This window comes from Heterocephalus glaber, unplaced genomic scaffold (assembly GCF_053883595.1).
Source record: "Heterocephalus glaber isolate CG9 unplaced genomic scaffold, H.glaber_assembly_v1.0 deba00001457, whole genome shotgun sequence".
Classification (NCBI taxonomy): Eukaryota; Metazoa; Chordata; class Mammalia; order Rodentia; family Bathyergidae; genus Heterocephalus; species Heterocephalus glaber.
The window spans coordinates 29,817,314-29,838,609 of record NW_028258305.1 but is presented as its reverse complement, the minus strand read 5'-3'; the positions used below and the strand labels follow the sequence as shown (position 1 = coordinate 29,838,609).

The window sequence follows — 21,296 nt, the reverse complement described above, 5'->3', positions numbered from 1 at the left end:
AAAAAAAAACAATGGAGATAGTAAAAAAAACAAGAGGTTTCCTGGGATTTATAGAAGATTACTGTGCGATAGCATAACAGTAGATACATGTCATTAAATACTTCTGTCCAATCCCATACAAGGTACAACCCCAAGAATGAGCCCTAACATAATCTATGGATAATAGGTGACGATGTCAATGTAGGTCCATTAATTTTTTTTTTTTTTTTTTTCTTTTTGGTACCGGGGATCAAACTCAGGTCCTTGCACTTGTGAGGCAGGCGGTGGAACCACTGACCTAAATCCCCGGCCCCATTAATTATTAATGTAGCACTCTGATGATGGATGCTGATACTGGGGGAAATCTTGAGGGAACGTGGGAAATAGATGCACAATCCTCGCATTTTTGCTGTTAACCTAAAACTGCTACTCAAAATATGTCTTTTAAAAAAATCAGCAGTTTTATTTTCTAAAAAAATCTCCAGTGAACTTGTTCGGTTCATGTTGGCACCCTATTTTCCAACTACCCAAGCTACTTTAAGGGCCTTTGCACTTACTATGCCTCCAAACAGAACATTTTTTCCGGAAGTCAATGATGCTCCGACACTCTCAGGGATAGCTCAGTAGCACGGCGCATGTCTCACAAGCACAAGGTTCTGAGTTCAATCCCCGGCACCGCAAAAAAAAAAAAAAGACACTGTCGAGGTCCTTAGGCTAACCCTTCATAAAACAGCAATCAACTTCCATTCCTCATCCTTATCACTTATTACCCAGCCAGTATTCTCTCATCTTTCCAGAATTTAAGCTCCACGAGACTAGGTAGTTTTGCTTTTGTATTCCAAAGCAGTACACTCAAGGGAAACAAGTTTACTGGATAGATTATGCAACAACCAGCCAACTAAACAGTATACAACATAAAAAATGAGCAAGTGCAATTTTTACTTACCTAAAAAGCTCTCCAAGATATTAAATGAGAAAAACAAGTATGTGTGCTGTGCTACATTTTGTTAAACAGGGAAATAACTATGTACATTTGGTTCCACAGGGACTTGGCTGTCCAGCAGGCTACACCAACTGCTAAAAGTGCTTGCCTCTATGGAGGGAACATGACAGCTGAGTCAGGAATAGAGCTTTCATATAAATCCTAAGTCGGAAAAAAAGCAAGGTGAATAACAGGCTGGGCCATTAGCATGTGGAAAAATAAGCAGTTTGAGAAGTGGTCCGGAGAGCTTGACATTTACTAAAACTATTGCATTACACATACTCCAAAACATCTTTTTCTTTTTTTGGTTGCGACAGGGTCTCCCTATGTAGTTCAGGCTGGCCTCCAACTTGAGCCAATCCTTTGGCCTCACCCTCCGAGTGCTGAGATTGCAGACATGCACCACCATGTCCAGCTTTAAAGTGTGGCAAGAAAGTAGCTGCCATTAATAGTAGTATCAAAATGGATAGGACTACAGGATGTATTTTGGTGGGGTTTTTTGGTCTCTTGTTCTTTTCCTACAGTACTGGGAATTGAATCAAGGCCCCTTTACATATCCCCAGCCCTTTTTGCTTTTAAGGTTAAGATCTCACTAGAACATTTAAATTGCCCGGGTTGGGCTAGAACTTGTGATCCTTCTGCTTCAGTTCCCCAGAATGATGGGAATACAGATGTGTGCCACAGCTGAACTAAGTTGCTTTAAAGAGTCCTTTTAAAGAAAGGGGGGAAATGTTTGGAACCACAGGTAGGATTCAAATTTCCCCTACTTCCAACCAGGTAAATAAACCTGACCAAACTATCAATCTGTAAGCCTACTTCTCCTTCAGAAAAGGAAACAGCACAATTTTGATATAGGGAATAAATGATAATTTTTTACTCAAAAAACATAACTTATAAATGTGAAAAATTCACATTCATGCAAGTACATACCTAAATTGCCCTGCAGACAAGGTCATTACAATTACTTTCCCATGCTTTCAAACTGCCTATTTCAAAAATTCTTGATATAATATCTTTAATACTAAAATAAATAAACCTAGCTTTTCTTCCTCTATCTTTGGCTTTTCTCCAATTCTAACCACCCTCTACTCCAAAATCAGCCAGGGGTAGCAGCCTCCATCAGTGCCGGGATTATAAGCTTGTATGTATAACTGTCTCAGCTGTAATTTACAATTCATACCTTCCAATTCTTGCTTCCGTCTTGGAAAAATCTTATTTTGCACTCTAAGATAACTTTAGAACCAGGGCCAGGGATTTACTCAGTGGTACCACTGCCTGCCTCGAAAGCACAAGGTCATTTGATCCCGGGTACAAAAAAAAAAAAGAACCAAAATCCTACCCGTGTATATTCATTTAATGTAAATTCAAACGGAGGAATTTCAAGACTTCTTCAGTATTGTTCTCAGGAAAACAAGATGAGCCATTATCTCTTGATACAGCAGGTCCAAAACCCAATAGAAAACTACCACTGCGAAGTCAAGGATGTATGTATACTTACTATTCTATACCAAGTAAATAAAAAATGATTTCTAGGCCTAAACTTTAGAATTGGACTGGAATTCAATCATAAATGTAGTTACATGTTAAATAAAACAGGGTAAAAAAATAGTGCACAGCACAGAACTGCATAACTGACATGGATACTACTGAACAGAAGGGTGCCCATGCTAAAGCTGCCCGCCCAGACTGCAGTACTGCCTGTCCCCACTAAGAGCAGAACCGCTTTCATCTGTGACCCTACCAGCTCCCATACCCACTTCCTTTTATACTAATTTCTAGTTCATCACTAGTTACACCCACCCTAAGCTACAGCATGAATGATTCTTATTTTTGGCTTAGAGCTCACACTTCCAAAAATTGAGTATCAGGATTACTTGTTCAATCTCTACAGATTTATTGAGTAAACTTAACTTTATAGAATACATAACAAAGCTAACCAAGTGCAATAGACAAGCCTGCCAATTACACATATAGCTTTATACCAACCATGTTAATTTAGCCAGTTGTCAAAATTCCAATCAAAGAATCCAAATAATTTCCAACATACTAGTGGCCACTTAGACCATCAAAAGAATTTGAGGCAGATGAGTTTTATTCCCAAATTCCCAAACTATCCAAAGACTGTTGAAAAGCCTATAAAACAGACAAGGGCAGATTCCTGTGCCACTAGCATTTTTTTTTTTTTTTTTTTTTGCACCAAGCTGAGTAATACTGGTAAAAGCATATCCAGAAATCCTCAGAAGTAACTGTTTCACTGCTCTATTATACTTAGTATTTAAATTCTGAGTAAGATCCTACTGGCTATAACATTCTAAGGTCTAAGAGTCACTACCAAAAAAAACCACTTGGCTAAATGAAGTACTGCTAAATATGTAAGATTTACAAAACTGCTTTTAGTCTCATTAACATTTCTGATTAACATCTTTAATTACTTTATTTTGTACCAGCTTGGCAAAACTGGAGAACTATAGTTGTTGGAGCTGTAAAACGTAGTTTGGAGCTAGGTGTGGTGGAACACACCTAATAATCCTACTCAGGAGGCTGAGGCAAGACTGCCTGAGAGTTCAAGGTGAGCCTGGGCTAGTAAGCTCCAGGCCAGACTGCACCAGACAGGGCCTGTCTCAAAAAACAAAACAAAACAAAAAACAAACTTAGCTTGGATCAAACAGGTCTTCGAACAGAGTAAGGCAATACATGTTAAACAACATCTGGGTTAGAAAATTTTGCAAAGCTGGTTTACAATATTGTTCCAAATTCACACAATTCCTCACATATGCATTGTTTTGGTATAAAAGACTGTTTGAAAACAAAAAAACAAAAGAGTAGTAGAAACCATCCCACCCAAAAGCCTGAAAACAATCAGGTGCTAAACTTAGCCTTCAGAAATCAGTTTCTCACTTCATTTTAAATATCATTTTAATAAGCTTTGCTTTGTTCCTGTCATGCTTATTTATAGACAAATCAATGGTCCCTTTAGACTGACAGAGATCATTAGTTTGACAGTATCCAGTAACACCAACTTCAAATGCATTAGTTAATTTAGGTATTTGTCATAACCATGCTATAGGGGACTCAAAATCATCTTACCCAATGCTACAAGGGTAAAATGGAATTTCAAAGCCCCTTAAGATCTCAGGCATGTGTTATGTATAGAACAGGACAATGTTCAAGATTTAACCAACACCATTAAACTCTGAATGTAAGTCTGTATGAATGTGGCTAGTAACAACTAAGTCTGACTCCTGATGTTTACCAATTCAAGAAGTGTTACTACTGAACACAAATCAAAAGTCTATTAGAAACACTTTTATTTAAATGTGCCAAATAAAACCCCACATTTTCAGACCATAAGATGTTAATACATTCAACGAAAATTTATATTATTTTACTGCCATGAATTTACAGAGTAGTAATCCAAATCCATTTTGATTAGATGGCTGAAATATTCTTTCTGGGTTACACTTTACAGACGTCGCAAATCCCTTATAATAATGTAAACAAAATAACTTTTCCCTAAAGGGTGAACTTGAGAACTTCAGTCCATTCTTTCAGGACTTGCACTTCTTCGAGGACTTCCTGATGGGGAACGACTAAAAAGAAAAACATTAGGTTTGGAATCAGTGTCTGCTGAAACTTAACTCTTCTCATGTTCATGTCAGGAAAACAAAGCTACTGAGTTCCCACAGCAAAGACCTAAAATTACATGAGATTTATATATTATTTATTCCTTAATATTAGGCTTAATACTCTGACAAAATTCCCAAGAAAAACTAAATAGGACAATTTAAGGTTTTTTTGATCATTAAAGTGAACTAGGGAGAAAATAAATCGGGTGCAAGATTACAACTATTTGCAACATTTGTTTTTCTTCATGTGGACACTTCAGACATCCTAACAATCCTCTCTCTAACACTTTGATCAAGTATTTTTCCAACAAAGGAAAAGCAACCAATTCGAAAACTTAATGTTTAGATCTATACAGCACCAATTCTCCAAAGAGCTCAAAGACAGCTAAGTAGTAAGCAAACATTTATTCTGTAGAGGCCACACTTGGCAGGTTAAGATTTGGCAACAAAATATTTAGCTTACCTTCTTTTTGGAGATGGAGATCTGGACTTTGACCGGCTGTCAAAACATGAAAAATTCTAGTAAGAAAGAGTACTGTCCAATACCTTCCTAAGTTATAACACCCTGGAACAAACTAATTGTTTTAAGTTTACAATGTCAAACTGCGGTGTATAACTTTAGAGCCTACCACACTTAATACTTTAAAAAGTCGATCTTCCAAAAACTGTCCCATAAAACCAGTGACCTGCTGTATTGTCACAATTTATCTTTTCTGCCTTAAGCATATCTAGCTCAGGATGCTTCTTGTCCATAAACTGGTCAACTCTTAACAAGGGCCTCTTAACCTCCAAAGTCATAGCGTTCTATCATTTCACATTCCCTCCTCCAGGAAGCAGGCAACAGGCCATGTATAAATGAAGTTCTTGTTTGGCCTAACAAGGTACTGTATTTCAACTTCAAATTTCAACAATTCAAAGTACTTTGAACTCTTTGGATATTGGTGCCATATAACTTTAAGAGCATCTAACCAAATTTTTATCCTACCTGCTTCTTGGTCGTGAAAGAGACCTGGATCTTGATCTTGACCTGGACCGGGATCTTAAAAGGAAAAGTAAAAATTTACCAATTAGTTCATAGAATTCTTTTAACACTGAGCATCTTGTATCAGGCAGGATAGAAACAGAGAAGCTAAACTAAAAAAAGATACTCTTACCTTATACTCAAAAGGTAAGAAATTATTTTCAAACAAGCTCTTAATTTCAATGTAAGGAATCATTTCAACTACTTGTTTCTATCAACCTCAATGGTCACAGTTCTTGTATCCACAATACTCTCAAAACATTGTTAACATCAAGGGCAATAGATGGTTTTCATTTGAGAAGACTAGAGTATTTCATTTTTAAAGGAATCAATGGCACACACCTATAATCCCAGCACTCTGAGAGGCTGAGGCAGGATGATCCTAAAACCTCAGCCTGGGCAACTTAAGAATTTAAAGGGGGGGGGGGGCAAGGATTAGCTCAGTTTGAAGGGCAGGGGGAGGGGGGTTCACTTCCCAGTGCCATCACTGGGGGGGGGGGGCTCAAATTAGCTTTAAGACCTTAGACCCTTGAGAATTTAACTTTTCATGTAATAATTACCCATAAAAATAAAGTCACTGTATAAGGCTTTGTTCTTTTTTTTTTTTTTTGGTACCAGGGATCAAACTTGGGTCCTTGCACTTGCGCGGCAGGCAGAGAAACCACTGAGCTAAATCCAACAAGCTATGATGGTTCAAAGCCATTTATAAGACAGACAAAATTAAGTTCTTGCGACATACACATACATTTCTCTTAAAGGTCTTAGGATCCAGATTGGTCCAGACTTCCTCAGATAGGATTCAGAATTCAGTACCTTCATTTTAAGGCTCTGTGCTAATAACTCCCAGTGTCTCTCTGTACCACTGCTTCATTGTTTTAACTCTTATTCTGTACAAACTCTTTTTATTCTGTACAGCTGTACCTATCCTATCACCTTTTTAAAGGCCTCTACAAAGGAAGTAAATTTGAGGTTCACCTTAAATTTGTGTTGAAATCAAATGTGTACAGCCTGAGAATGGAGCATTTGTCTAGCATGCACCAGGCCCTAGGCTCAATTCCCAGGATCACAAGTACTATTTATTGATTGGTTTGAGATAAGGCCTTGCTGTGTAGCCCAGGGTGGCCTCTCCTGAGTGCTGGAACTACAAGCATGCACCTACACATGTCACAACTGTTTTTGGTATGGGGATCAAACTTGGGTCCTTGCACTTACAACAGCAGGCAGCAAAACCACTGAGCTAAATTCCCTGCCCAATTTTTTTAATTCATAAAAAAAAAAAAAAAACCCTGTGTAGTCAATCATCTTTAGCTGATTTAGCTGAAGTGGTAGCGCATGCCTATAATCCTAACCTCTTCAGGAAGCTGAGGCAGAAAAAGTTCAAGTTTGTCTCTGAAATAATGTTACTTTCAACCCATCTCTATCACTATGGCCCTCCCCGCCACCCCAAGACAGGGTCCTGCTATAGTTCAGGCTGACCTCCAACTTACAATCCTCCTGCCTCAGCCTCTGGAGTGCTGGGATTACTTACAGGCATGCACCACCATGACCAGCACTGTGGGGTGTTTTGTTTTTTGGGTTTTTTTTGTACCGGGGATCGACATTGTGGCCTCTTAACAAACTTAAATACTGGGTTGTATAAACTAAGCTAATATCCATTATTACAAATGGTACGTAAAATTTAACCTTTTAAAATATTCTCTGAAGCAATTTATGTGAATCATGCCCTTAGGCAGTCCATAGTGCTGTGTCATTAAGTGACAATCTGGATGTGAGGGCAACCTGGCTGTGACATCTGTCACCCCATTGATCACCAGGGTTGACTCGGCTGATCTGGCTGGCTAGGTGGGTGTCCCCTTTCTCCCTCACCACGTCCCTCCTGAAGCTGTGTGCATGGTCGAAGAGGACAACCACCCCAGATAAAGGAGGACTGTTTCCTTGGTCAAGGGTATATGAATAGCTGTGCTCCCCTGCTAGAACCTCCAAACCAGCTCTCAAGAAGTGACAATCTAACTAAAAATGAGGAAGAGAGTGTTACATACTGGAAATACCTCGATCCTTTTATAGAACCAGACCTAGATCTTCTGAGTGAAGCTGATCTTGATCTACGAAGAGACACAGATCTTGATCGTCGAGGAGATGCCGATCTTGACCTAAAAATTAAGTTAGGTTTATCGCCCAAGTTTTTTCTCACTTGTTAAAATTTTACAATAATAATCACCCAAGATCTCTTACCTCCGTCCCCTGCTCCTGCTGCGTGAGCGAGAGTATCGCCTTCCTCTGGATCGAGAATGTGATCTAGACCGTGACCTATTTTTCAAGTTAGAAAAATACAGAATATTAGACTACAGCCCATTTTAAAAGTTTATGTGCCTCTGCTGAAATCAAATCTCAAAACTATTTAAATTTAGTGTCTCATTTGGAAATAAATTCTGGGCCTATTAGTTGTTGAGTTTTTTTTTTTTTTACTACCTAAAAAAAGATTTGTTAAAAGCTGAATTACAACTTAGAATTACATAATATAAAACACTGTAATGTGTATTTAAAATAAACCTTGCAAGTTTGCAGTCGACCCTCTTTGGCCCATGGTCTAGTAGGTCTAGTAGATCTAGACGATCTAGAAGTATCTATAGCCGATCGCTGCATCTAGATGTTTTCTTCAATCTAACGACGATCAAACTGACAGCCAAAAGAGCCAGGTGAGGCTTGATTGACGCAAGAAGATTTTTCTAGTTGGGAATGTGGTCAATCTGGTGTTCCTCTTTCTAAAGCGGAGGGGGCCCCAATTGTAAGCCAAATTTACTGTTACGGCGATCACCGTCTCAAATTTTCTGCCCTTTAAAGAATAAGGTGAAGCTAGGTGTAGATGACTCGAGGGGATCTGGCCTCTTATGCTGATCACCTCAAGGTCTAGGAGGATCTTAATTGTCGGATTTGCAAGGCGCCTCAGCATGATATCATAAGGCTCGTGACATTCTGAATCAAGGCGACTGACTCAAACGAAGAAACCTGAAAGGTTTTGACCAGGTTGATTATTAATATATTAACATTTTTAATTACACAAAAACTGTAAAATACACCTGTACAATTAACATTCAAGTTTATAGAAAAACACTAGTTTCTGCCTTGCTAATAAAAGAATTACTCTGATTAACTATAATACCAACCATTCCTTTATTAACTAAATACCTGCTTCTTCTTCTCCGGCTATAACGATGACAATCATAAGCATAATGTCCCTTTTCGCCACACTCATAGCATCTATCATTGGGATCAAAGGGACGTCGGGCAGGTGGTCTATCAAAGCGAGATCTCCGAGGCATGCCCGTAGATAGCTCAACCCTTACTCGGGAACCACAAATCACCCTGTAAAAATAACAAAATTCTGGAGTTAAACTTATGTGACTAATACATTTAGAAGCACTCTTTAATTCTTTCCCTCAGTAGTTCTGGTTCTACTCAGCCCTTCCAATTCCACCCTTTCAATCCTTTAATCTTTGGGTCTTAAACATCCCACTTACTTTCCATCCAGTCCTCGTACTGCATCTTCAGCATCTCTAGGATCTTCAAATTCCACAAAGGCAAATCCCGGGGGATTTCTTGCAATCCATACAGTTCTTAAGGGACCATAATAACTGAAAGCCCTTTCTAACTCTCCTTTGCCAGCACCAGTTCCCAGGTTACCAACATAAACCTTCGTTTCTGTTAATGGAATAGAATAAAGGAGGTTATGCAAAATTTGGCTTAAGTCTGAATGAATTCTGCCTTAAAATGGGCCATCCTTCGAGGAGGTAGCTGAGCTCGAGTCCCTTGGTTCAGTTCCCAGTACCGGGCCCCCCAAGAAAGACTGCGCTTCTCTTTAGAGACAAGGTCTGGCAGGGCTGGTGGCACTTGCCTGTAATCCCAGCACTCGAGAGGCTGAGGCAGGAGGATCAATGTGAGTTCGAGGCCAGCCTGGGCTACACAGTGAGACCCTGTCTCAAAAAACAGAACAAAAAAAGACAAGGTCTGGCTATGTCGCCCAGACTGCTCTGGAACTCTTGGGTTCCAAGGATCCTCACGCCCCCAGCCACGTGCCACCACCCTGGCCTGTGCAAAGCTTATTTAATGCTCTCTACCCGCAATGGAATTTAGCCTGAAATAATTAAGCCTGCGAAGCCAGACTTCTTTAAGACCAAGTTCTTGGCACGGTAGTAGGCGGAACCCCCCCACAACATGGCAAAGGCAGAGAAGCTAGGCGGCTCCCAGGCGTCGGGCGGACCCCGGCTCGGCCCCGCCCCCGACCGGGAGCCTAGGCGCGAGGAACGCGCGGGCCCGCGCTGGCAGGCCGGGCCGGGAAGCTGGGCTGCGTCGGTCCCCTCCTCCTCGGCGCCCGCCCCAGGCGCGGAGTCGCCCAGGACGCCAGCTCCCCGCCCCGGGGCGCACGCCGCGCTCGAAAGAACAGAGGGAAGAGACCGGCCGCCGGTCCCCATTCTCATTCTGCAATTTCAACCAACTGTTGGACGAGAATGCTCAGCTCGCAGCTGCCAGTTTCGTTCCATCTCAAACCCGACCCTGGTTTTGTGTGCGCGACCAGATGTGTCCGCTCCAGTGGCGGGAAAGCGCTGAGGAAATGCGCCACCACGCTCGCCAAAGCGCGCAAAATGGCAGCCGCCGCCGCGTGGGGGGATGGGACGGGCGGGCAGAGCCGAGGACAACGGGAAAACCGCGACCCTGGCCCTGCTTCAGGCCCGAACAGGCGACGAAAATGCCCAAGAACACCGAGCCCCGCACAGCCACACACGCCGTCCCCGGCCGCCCTGGCCGCCCCCAGTTCGCGAGGCGTGCGCCGAAGCCGCCATTACGCACGCGGAATAACCGTCTCCAACCGCCTCGCCAGCCCTCCGGCCTCGCAGTCACCACCACCCACACCGCGCCGTCCGTCCCTGGGCTCTAGACACTGACCTCCTCCGTACCGCCCATAACGCGACATGTTGACCAGCCCGCGTGCCCTGCTCTTTCCGTTTGCAGCGCTCGGTGCTTGAGTGGTTTAGAAGCCACCGCGCACCCTTCCCTACCAACGGTCCCAGCAGCACTACGAGGAAGAGCCCGGCTCAGTACTTATATATGCAGCGCGGGCGTCTTTGCGCATGCGTCATCTCCGCGTTCTGCGCGACACAAAGGACTTGGGCAGAAACAAACGAGAAGCGGCGCGGAAGGAACTTCACGGTCCGACACTCCAGTCCCGAGCGGAGGGATACGTTACCATGGGAACGCCACGGCCTCGTTTATAAACCTACGGCTTTCCCAGAGCCATCCTGTCCCCCCCCTTTCCCTCAGCCTTTTTGCAGATCCTCCTTCCAAACCCCCTACCTTTTCTCCCCTACCCCTTTTCAGCTTTGCCTAATCTTGGAACCCTCAGGGCTCGTAATCTCGGTACAGGTGCATTAGACCGGCCTATGAAAGGCTGTAAAATTTAACCGCTGATGTTGCAGCTGTCGCCGCTTTTCTGTTGGGGGACCTGGTCTAATCTTCTACTCTGACCTGTGGGGCTGTTCAGAGGTAATCGGGAGCGTGACCAGGAGTCAGACTCCACGAGCCCGCCATTCTGAGTAACGATCTTTGCACCCTAGGCCTCAGAAGGGGTGACGCGCCCCGGGACTCAGTACTCCCGTCCCCTTCGACTTTCCTACCCCTTCTGAACCAGTCACCAATTTGTTACCAGCAAGGTTGGTGTGAGTTCTTGGAATCTGAAGGACAAAGGAAGAGGGTTGTGGGTTTGTTTTTTTTTCCTGGTTATGTTGAACTTGTCACAAAACTAAATCTTTAAAGCAGTTTGGCCGTGGCAACTATGAAATTATTTGCATCTGCAGCACAAAGTATTTTGTTCTTCCTTTCTAGCCCTTTCAGCTTTGTATTATAGTAACACGTCACATCCACTAATGGTCAGATCCTGAGGACTGAGACCTTCTGGTCATCTTTGATTGTCTCCCCTTACTGGAGATAGCAGCCTTGCTGCTCAGCCACTCAATATATATCAAATAAATGAAAATTTTTCTTTACATCAGAATTGCTTGCAATTGATGGGCGTGGTGGCACACGCCTGTTATCCCAGCATTCCCAAGGCTGAGGTAGGAGAATCGTTGTGAGTTCGAGGCCGGCCTGAACTACATAGCGAGACCCTGTCTCAAACCACCCCACTCCCCACCCCCGTTGCTTACAATCCAGTTTTGATTTTGATTGTATGCAATACTGGCCAGGCACCGAACTCTACAAATACAGGTTTAAGTACTTTTTATCAGCTTACAACAAAACATAGACATTATATCATAAATACTTGGACTATTACAAGAGATGAAAATGTTACACATAAATGAGGAAATCCTTAGGTATTTGTATTTTTATCTTTTTACCTACTATAACCTCCCTTGGTGTGCATAGGTGTGGGGTGTGGAGTACTGGGAAAGGAGGGCTAATTGGTGAATAAAGTATGGATTTTCCCCAGGTAATTAATGCTGCAAATATATATTTGCCTCAAGAAAATAGCCAGGAAAATAGAATCTCTATCAACAATCTTTATTTATTCTCTCTAACTCTTAACAGGACTTTTTGAACTCAGGGCCTTGAGATTGCCAGGCAGGCGCCATGCCACTGACCTACATCCCCAGCCCCGTATTGGTTTTTTTGAGACAGGGTTTCTGTGTGGTTCAGGCTGACCTCGAACTCACTGTGTAGCCCAGGCCGGCCTCGAACTCCCAGTGATCCTCCTGCCTCAGACTCAGCCTCAGCCTCAGGAGTGCTGGGATTGCAGGCCTTTGACACCACGCCCGGCTTAACAGGGTTTTGTTTTGTTTTTTTAACATTAATCAATAATTATAAAGATTTTTATATACTCTTTGAAAGAATAGCAATTTTGTAAAGTCTCGATAATTTTACTCTCCTCTATTAAGTTGTTATGAATTTAAGAAAATTATGGTTGGACTAACATAGGTAACTTACTGAAAGATACCACTTTTTTGGCCAGGTGCTGTAGAGTATACACAGAGAGACCTCAAAAAAAAAAAAATGATAGCACTATTTTTTTAACTACATATCTCCTAATAGGACTCACTAAAAATTTTTCGATTCTGAATACAAAGTCTATTGACCTAAAGGGAATTTATAATCAAATAATGGTGTAAACAGAAGCAGTTTTCCAACAGATGAGAAACTGCTTTCAAAGCGGGGAGCAGGGAGGATAGTCCAGTATTAAACCCCTTGACTAGAGGAGCTGAGCTCTAGAGTGGATGCGCAGTATTGCGGAGTTAACTGACTGGTGTACAGGCCTCTCTTGGAGACAGGCATTTGATAAGCTAATTATGTATTCTTTATCCCTAGTAAAGCAGGACCAATCCTTGGCTTGGCTTTGCTAACCTCAGGAAAAGGTAATAGTATTGTACACTATTTCCATATGTTACTATTCTATGTGCTCCTTCTCTAAGAACACACAACCAATCCTTTCACTAAATGTCAGTCCAAATCAGGGAAATTATGTTGTGCAGAGTACTTTTATTCCTGCTGATTCTCTTTAAAACCAGCTTTAGGGCCGGGGATTTAGCTCAGTGGTTTCATCTGCTGCACAAGCGCAAGGACCCAAGTTCGATCCCCAGTATCAAAAAATAAAAATAAAAATAAAATCAGCTTTATCAATGCAATCTTCTACCTCTAAAATTTTGTGTTAAGGTCACATTCCCAAATTCAGTTTTCATGAATTATTTAATTCCAGTTCTGCAAACACTCTGATATTTCCTAATATGAAATAGTAATTCTGAACATGTTGTATTGTTAAATCTTGGCAATGTTACTAGTTTATAAAGGGAGGGTAATCAACACTCTTTTTGCATCAGTTTTCAAAATTTTTCTGCATTTCTGAGCTTCGGTATTTCCAGAGAAGCCTTAAAGAAGTCCACTTTTTAATCTTTCTGCCCTCACCACTTTAGTTTCACTTTTAAATTATTGGCACCATTTTAGCTTCGACGTGAATACCTTAAAAGAAGATAAGTGACTTAACTCTTTTGCACAAGTATCTATTTTTAATATAGAGAAATTATAGTATCAGTCTTGTAATATGCATTTTTGTATGTATACATTTATGTAACATGCTATGTATCTATGTACTGTAGGTCAGCCATGTTCAACCACAGCTTGCTTTCTTTTTTAACATCATCATCTGATTCCTCCAGCATACATTTAAGAAATTTTGGGAAGAAAAAGTTATAGAGGCGTTTTCATAAAACTTTCATATTTTATAAAAAAATTAACTTCTCATTAGCCAAGTACTAACTGGATAACAATCTAGTAAAGTATGAGAAGTGGAGAGAGCAACAATAAAGAACTACAAATCTTTGACCATCTTCAGAGAGTGAAACTAGCCAAGTGTGGTGGCACATGCCTGTAATCTCAGAATTTGGGAGGCTGAGACAAGAGGATCACTACAAGTTTGAGGCCAGCCTGGGCTGCATAGAGTTCAATCCAGCCTAAATTACAAAGCAAGACCCTGTCTCAAAATATGAGGGGCAGGGAGGGCCAGGGATTTAGCTCAGTGGTTCCAGTGCCTGCCTCGCAAGTGCAAGGACCCCAGTTCGATCCTCAGTACAAAAAACAACAACAACAACAAAGAGGGCAGAGAGAGAATAGGAGGGGGAAAATGGAAATGAAGCTTTTGTTTATAAATAAGGAGGAAGAGGGGTTAAAGGGAGGGGAGGGGAATGGAAAGAAAAGCAAGATACATCATGTACAAGTATAAATTCCCTAAAAATAAACTGTATTAATAAAAGTAAATTAAGGTTTCTCCTTTTCTTGTATTTTATAGCTTCCTATATCTTTTTTAAGTGGTGCAGGGCGAGTTTAGAGATGGAGAAATTCTTATTCGAACTGAGAAATCACCATTTAGTAGCAATGTAAACTGAAATATATTACTAGTCATTTTAGGTTGCAGATTTCTCAGGAGAAAATCAAGATAATAAAGGGTATTATGAGGGTAGTTTTCATGCATTTTGGTTATATACTGATTTTCTGTTATGATCTGCATTGCTTATAAGAAGAAAAAATAAATGTAGTCTTATTTTGAAAAAGGCTATACATTTTTTATTTGTTTGAGACAGGGTCTCATTATGTAACCCAGGCTGGCCTTGAACTTGCAGCAACCCTCCTGCCTCAGCCTCCCAAGTGCTGGGATTACAGGTGTGCACCACTATGCCAGGCCCTCCTTTTGAAAAAGAAATATAAATATTTTAAGTGGACGTGTAATGAAGGAATTAAGTGAGATCGTTAATACAGTAGAGGGAGAATGTAGCATTAATGATACAGTGTAGCCGGGCGTGGTGGCGCAGGAGAAGAAAGGGACTCTAGCACAGGTGATGGTACCAGCAATCCAGATAGGAGCGCAAGAGCAGACGGAGCAGGACATGGTTTTATTTTATTTATTTATCTATTGATTGATTGATTGATTGATACCAGGGATTGAACTCAGGACCTTTCGCTTGTGAGGCAGGCAGCGGAACCACTGAGCTAAATCCCCGGATTGGACATGGTTTTAAAGGTTGATAGCTAACAACCTGCTTCTTCCACTAAATTCAGAGTCCATGGGATATAATGCAAGAGTCAGATGGAAGCAGACCAAAATGTGACCTTAAAAAAATTTTTTTATTAGTTCATATTTGGGACAAACCTTAGTCCTATTTACTTCCCTTTCCCCTCCCTCCCTCCATTTTGAGATCCTCCTCCCTTTTGCAAAAGGTTTATCTCCCTGTTTCTTCTTTATCTTTTATTTTGCTCTTTATTTACACTTTGGGTTCCTCATATAGGAGAAAACATGATATTTAAGCTTCTGTGGCTGATTTATTTCATTTAGTCATATGGTCCCAAGTTGCATCCAAATTTCCTACAAATGACTCAAATATCCTTTTTTATGGCTGGGTAGTATTCCACTGTATACGATACATCACATTTTCTTTATTCATTTATCTGTTGATGGACATATAGGCCACTTCCAAGATTTATCCATTATGAGTTGTACTGCCATAAACATGTATGTATTACTGTAATATGATATCTTTAACTCAGAAAAATAAGCTAGAAGAGGAATAGCTTAGTTGAATGGAATTTCTAATTTTAGGGTTTTTTGGGTTTTTTTTGGTACCGGGGATCGAACTCGGGTCCTTGTGCTTGCGCAGCAGGCAGCGAAACCACTGAGCTAAATCTCCAGCCCTCCATACTGATTTTTTATGGTTATACTATTTACAGTCCTACCGATAATGAGGAAGTGTTACTCCCCAGCCCCAGCCTTGACAGTATTTGTTGTTTTTTGAATTCTTGATGTTAGACCTTTCTTTCTGGAGCTAGAGGGAATTTCTATTTTAATTTGCATTTCTCACATGCCCAAAGATGTTGAACATCTTTTCATATATTTTTCGGCCATTTGTTCTTTTTCTGAGACATGTCTATTCATTTCAATTGCCCATTTTTTGATTGGGTCTTTTTATTTTGGGGGAGTCTAATTCTTGTCTCCCCCCCCCCCCCCCCCCGTACCGGGGATTGAATTCAGGACCTTGCGCTTGTGAGGCAGGCGCAGTGCCACTGAGCTAAATCCCTGGGGGAGTCTAATTTTTTGAGTTGTTTATATATTCTAGATATTAGTCCAAGGAGAAGCTGGTAAAAATTTTTTCCCACTCAGTAGTTTGTCTCATCACTATATTGGTTGTTTCTTTTGCTGTCCAGAGGCTTTTTTTTTTTCTTTTTCTTTTTCTTTTTTTTTTCAGAGGCTTTTTAATTTGATATAATTCCATTTGTTGATTCTTTTTGCTGTTTCTTTTTTTTTTTTTTTTTTGGTACCGGGGATCAAACTCAGGACTTTGCCCTTGCAAGGCAGGCGGCAGAACCACTGAGCTAAATCCCCCGGCCCCTTTATTTACTTTTTTGAGACAGGATCTTACTATGTAGCCCAGACTGGCCTCAAACTCACGCTGATCCCCCTGCCTCAGCCTCTCAAGTGCTGGGATAACAGACGTGTACCACCATGCCTGGCATGTAATTATTTTAAAGCATTTTAATAATCGCTCTTAAATGTTTTCTGTTTATACCTTTAAAAATAGATTAATCTGTTATGTTATTCTGAATAAATTAAATAGCTTGCCATTTGTAATTGGTCTTCCCTATGCCCATCTCCCCCGACACCTGATCTTTCAGGTGTTAAATGACTCCCAATAAAAGAAAAGATTTCCTACCACGATACTATAATAAGCTGTGATAATAATTGGTATATTTGAATTTCCTTTCTCTAACTGAAACAATACTAGGAAATCTTCCTAGTTTACAGCTCTGTCCATATCTAAGACCCTGACCATAATATTTAATTTCAGTAAAACCTAGTATATAATATATTATATTATAATACATAGGAAGTGCAGTGGTGGTCCTAACAATGGCACGGGAGGGATTTTTCTGTTTGAACAATTTATCCCTTCCTTTCCCTTAACTACAAAACTATGTAAATTCATTTATCCTGTTCCATGAGATCCTTGTCCCCGAGGCCTTCTTATTGTCAGATTTTATAGCTGCCACAGTGCAGTTCTACAACAAAATACATAAAAGAATGATCTTATGAAATTGATATATTGGGGGAATGGTTATAGGTGAACTCTTGTTTACAAAGGGTTTATCTTGCAATGTTTTAGAAGGGCATGTTTTCTTTAGTATATTCCAAATAATTTGAACTTTGCAGAAAGGCATCTTCTGGGTAAATAAAATTTTCTTTTTCCTCCTTGTCCAGCAGATGCCAATATCCTAATGCTGCATCTCACAGCTGGTCATTTGTTTACCTCACTTTTGAGAGCAGCACTTCAGACTGAGCTTGGTGTGAAAGAAGAGAGTCTGGTCAGAAGAGCACAGCTAGCCTTACTACAACCATATCGCGCCGCTGCAGGTATTTCCACCTCTAAGCGGGGAAGCAAATATGCCTCTTGTTCTGAGGAAAAGAGGAAAGGATCAAGAAGACAAATTAAATATGTCACTTACTCAAAGTGAAAGAGAAGCTGACAAGGAGGTCAAGTTAAGAAGATCACTTCCTAAAAGAGAAAGTGTTCAGGATGACAAGTTTGAAGATGCCCATGAAATTATCCCTGTGACAACAACAATGAATCTAGTGTCTTCCCTGGAAGAATGTACAACCGGATTGTACTTATTTCTAAATAACAGATTCTCAACTGCAATAAATCTCATTCACCCGTGGTCTAAAAACAGTATATACCATGCCCTAATATACAGTATGCTTATGGTGGTCAAGGCCATCCTGACTTTTGATCCACAAGATATACAGATTGGAATGACTGCTGCAAAGGAAGCTTTGAAAACCTGTAATGGGTTCCGAAAAAAAACAAGGATAATGTCTTTATCTCACCTACTGAGCAGACAGGGAATAAATGCTGTCACAGGAGAGAAATTGCATGCCGAAGTCTGCTACGCTGAGCGTTTGGTCTTGAAAGCTGCCATAACATTTATACAGGGTGACAGCTTGCTTGGTTTTGTTAAAAGCGGGATAAACATTGAGACAAGTTACCAAATATACAAAGATTGTCAACAGATAGTAACGTTTATGTCCAACTACCAAAGCAAAGCCCACAGACACCTGGTGGGAGGAATCAAATTTGGATTTGGAGCATGCAATTTGATGTTATCACTTGTTCCACCAAGGACACTTAAACTTCTCAATGTCATTGGATATTCTGGTGACAGAGAGGTAGGCTTGGCTTTGCTTCATGAGAGTGCATCTGAACCCCATATAAATAATATTTTAAGCGTTTTGACGCTACTCTTTTATTACAATTACATTTATGTAGCTTTTGGTGTTGAAAATGTTTCCAGTTCTGCTACACAGAATCTCCTCCTAACCTGCCTGCAGAAGTTTCTAAACTCTGTTATACTTAAATTTTTTCATGCACATGTTAGTATGTTGAGAGGAAATTTTGAAAAGGCACAGCTAAAATTACAGGACTGCATTTCTATTCAGAGTGAATGGAAGCAGGTTCACCACCTCTGCTACTGGGAACTCATGTGGTGCCATGTTTTTCTGCAGAACTGGAGGCAGGCTTACCACTGTGCCCACCTGCTGTACCTACATAGCAGGTGGTCCAAGGCCACCTACGTGTATGGGAAAGCTGTGATACTGGCTTTGCTTCCTTCTGATTTTGTGAGATCAGTAAAAGAGGACACTAACTCTCTCTTCTTAAATGTGGATAGCCTAAGAATCAAAATTTTAGGCACTTCTGTGCCAATAGAACAGTTTGTTGCTGAGAAAAGGCAGTGCTATGGTACGACTTTGGGCTGGTTTACAGCACAGCCCCTTCTGGAATTCATTTATGCCTGGAGTGGATTCCGAATCATGTGCAAAAGGCTAGAGCTTATTTCAAGCTGGCTGTCCATAATTGACAGAGGAAAAGACCTTTTGCAAGAAAATCCAAAGGATGAGTACGGCACAGATGATGTAAGTTTGTTAAATTTGTTGAAAGGTCTGTGCCTGAAGCACTTAGGCAAATATCTGAAGGCTGAACACTACTTTAACTGTGTTATTCAGAAGGAGAGATCGTTAAAATATGACCACGACTTGGTGCCATACACACACTATGAACTGGGAATGCTACACTAAGAGGAGATTATGTTAGTGCAACGAAAAGCCTAGACAACATAAAGAACTACAAAGACTACCCCATGGAAGCACGCTTACAGTTCCAGGCTCATATAGCCCTGGAGCAAATAGCCAAAGAAAGGTGATTTAAACACAAAGGTGCTAAAAAAACCCAAAAAACAAAAAAACCACAAAGGTGCTTTCAGTTTAATATGAGTGAAATATCCACAGTCAGCAAGATAATGAGCAGGTAGAAAAATCTTTTCTTTGTGGGAAAAAAATCCATGGGGCGGCTGCTAAGCATCTGATCAGTAGCAAGTAAGGAAGGAACTGGCTATTTCTTTTCCCTCTTTCCTTTTCCTTGCCTGTAAAATACATGGCTTACACTGGTAAATGGAGTGATGTGTGTGTGTGTGTGTGTGTGTGTGTGTGTGTTTTAAAGGTAAATCATGTACATTACAAAACATTCTCTCTTACAAGCTGTGAATTTATTATGTTAATGTTTTCAAAACCTCAGAAGGACCCATGCATGGTGGCACAAGCCTGTAATCCCAGCACTTAGGAGGCTGAGGCAGGGAGATCACTGTGAGTTCAAGGCCAGCCTGGGTTGCATAGTGAGTTCAAGGCCAGCCTGAACTACAAAGCTAGACCCTGTCTTAAAAACAAGCAAACAAACAAAAAACAAAACCAAACCTCAAAAGGTAACTTTTTTTTTTTTTTTTTGGTACTGGGGATCGAACTCGGGTCCCTGTGCTTTCAAAGCAGGCAGTGGAACCACTGAGCTAAATCCCTGGCCCTATCAAAATGTAATTTTTAACATCTCACTAGATAGTATATACAACTCACAAATAAAATAGGAAAAATAGCTACACTAAGGATCACACTGCCCTATAAATATTTTTTTATTTTAGGAAAATGACTTCAGGGTCTTAGTTATTTCAAAACTATGGTATACTGGGCTGGAGATTTTAGCTCAGTGGCACAGTACCTGCCTTGAAAGCATAAGGTCCTGAATTTCATCCCTGGTACAAAAAAACCAAAAACCAAAAACCATGGTATACTGAATAGCTTAGATTCTGAATTATTTTTCCCAAAATCAACCGCCCCCCTTTTTTTCTGAGTCAGGATCTCACTATGCAATTCAGGATGGCCTTGAATTCACTATGTAGCCTAGGTTGCCCTCAAACTTGAGGCAATCCTCCTGCCTCAGCCTCGCAAGTGCTGGGATTATAGATGTGCATAATCATGCCCAGCCACATACATTTTTACTGGCTTCTTACATCAGAGATGATTTTTCTGTTGTGTATTAGGAGTACTTTTTCAAACTTTTTTCAATAGGCAACTCAAATATGGGTTTATAATCTGTCCCAAGATAGACAAGAAAGACCCCCCCTTCTATACACACACACACCCACATGCACATACATCCTTTGAAAGTTGGGCATAGTGGAATACACCTGTAATCCCAGCACTCTGGGAGGCTGAAGCAGGAGGCCTAGTGATTGAGTGACTCAGCAAGACCATGTCTCAAAATAAAATCAATAAATTAAATAAAAAGGGCTGAGGATGTAGTTCAGTGCAGAGGCCCTGGGTTCCATTCCCACAACAATAATAACAAAGAATCCTTTGAAGATTACCGTAGGAGGCCAAGAGAGGATAGATCACTGGGTAGGGCAAGGGAAGAACAGGCTGTTGGAGGAAGTGTTTAATTACCAAATAACTCCCTTTCATTGTCCTCCCTGAGGGGTAATAAGTATAGTGCTTGTTATTGTTTTACCTGCCTGCTGGATCAAAGTCAGTTCCCCGTACCTGGGCCAGTAAGTCTAGCTGAATATATCCCTCCTCCTTTTTCCTTGTGTTTTTTGTTTGTTTGTTTGTTTGTTTGAAATAGGGATGTTGCTATGTAGTCCAGGCTGGTTTTTAACTCTCTGTGTAACCCAAGCTGGCCTTGGACTCCTAATCCTTCTGCCTTAGCCTTTTCTTGCACAAATCTTTTTTTCTTTTCTTTTTTTTGGTACCGGGGATCGAACTCCGGATCTCGCACTTGCAAGG

The 21,296-nt window shown here is 40.9% G+C and overlaps 1 protein-coding gene and 1 pseudogene across 5 annotated transcripts; one reads left to right on the top strand and one right to left on the bottom strand.

The window, feature by feature from the left end:
• Positions 1 to 4,252: 4,252 nt before the first annotated feature.
• Srsf7 (serine and arginine rich splicing factor 7) lies at positions 4,253 to 10,681 on the bottom strand. Of its 4 annotated transcripts, none has more exons than XM_004839321.4 (8): positions 10,550 to 10,681; positions 9,127 to 9,307; positions 8,795 to 8,971; positions 7,841 to 7,915; positions 7,648 to 7,758; positions 5,573 to 5,626; positions 5,051 to 5,086; positions 4,253 to 4,551 (listed from the first exon to the last, which is right to left on the bottom strand). In XM_004839321.4, exons 1-8 carry the CDS (start codon positions 10,575 to 10,577, stop codon positions 4,497 to 4,499), a joined length of 717 nt encoding a protein of 238 aa, XP_004839378.1. In that variant the 5' UTR covers positions 10,578 to 10,681; the 3' UTR covers positions 4,253 to 4,496. The 4 variants fall into 4 exon arrangements, with proteins under 4 accessions (XP_004839378.1, XP_004839379.1, XP_004839380.1 ...); XM_004839322.4 differs by having other exon boundaries at positions 7,657 to 7,758; XM_004839323.4 differs by lacking the exon at positions 5,051 to 5,086.
• Positions 10,682 to 10,760: 79 nt separating this feature from the next.
• LOC101703668 (tetratricopeptide repeat protein 39B pseudogene) lies at positions 10,761 to 19,920 on the top strand (annotated as a pseudogene). The gene is made up of 3 exons (XR_015453003.1): positions 10,761 to 11,313; positions 12,967 to 13,008; positions 17,394 to 19,920. The product of XR_015453003.1 is annotated as a tetratricopeptide repeat protein 39B pseudogene (transcript).
• The last annotated feature ends 1,376 nt before the right edge of the window (positions 19,921 to 21,296 follow it).

What these genes read in the sequence shown, in the direction of transcription:
- Srsf7 (XM_004839321.4), bottom strand. Translation starts at nt 10,577, where the DNA reads ATGTCGCGTTATGGGCGGTACGGAGGAG. An exon ending in TTATGGGCGGTACGGAGGAG is followed by an intron (nt 9,308 to 10,549) that starts GTCAGTGTCTAG and finishes TTCCATTAACAG; the next exon opens with AAACGAAGGTTTATGTTGGT. An exon ending in CTTTCACGACCAAGAAGCAG is followed by an intron (nt 5,087 to 5,572) that starts GTAGGATAAAAA and finishes ATGTTTTGACAG; the next exon opens with CCGGTCAAAGTCCAGATCTC.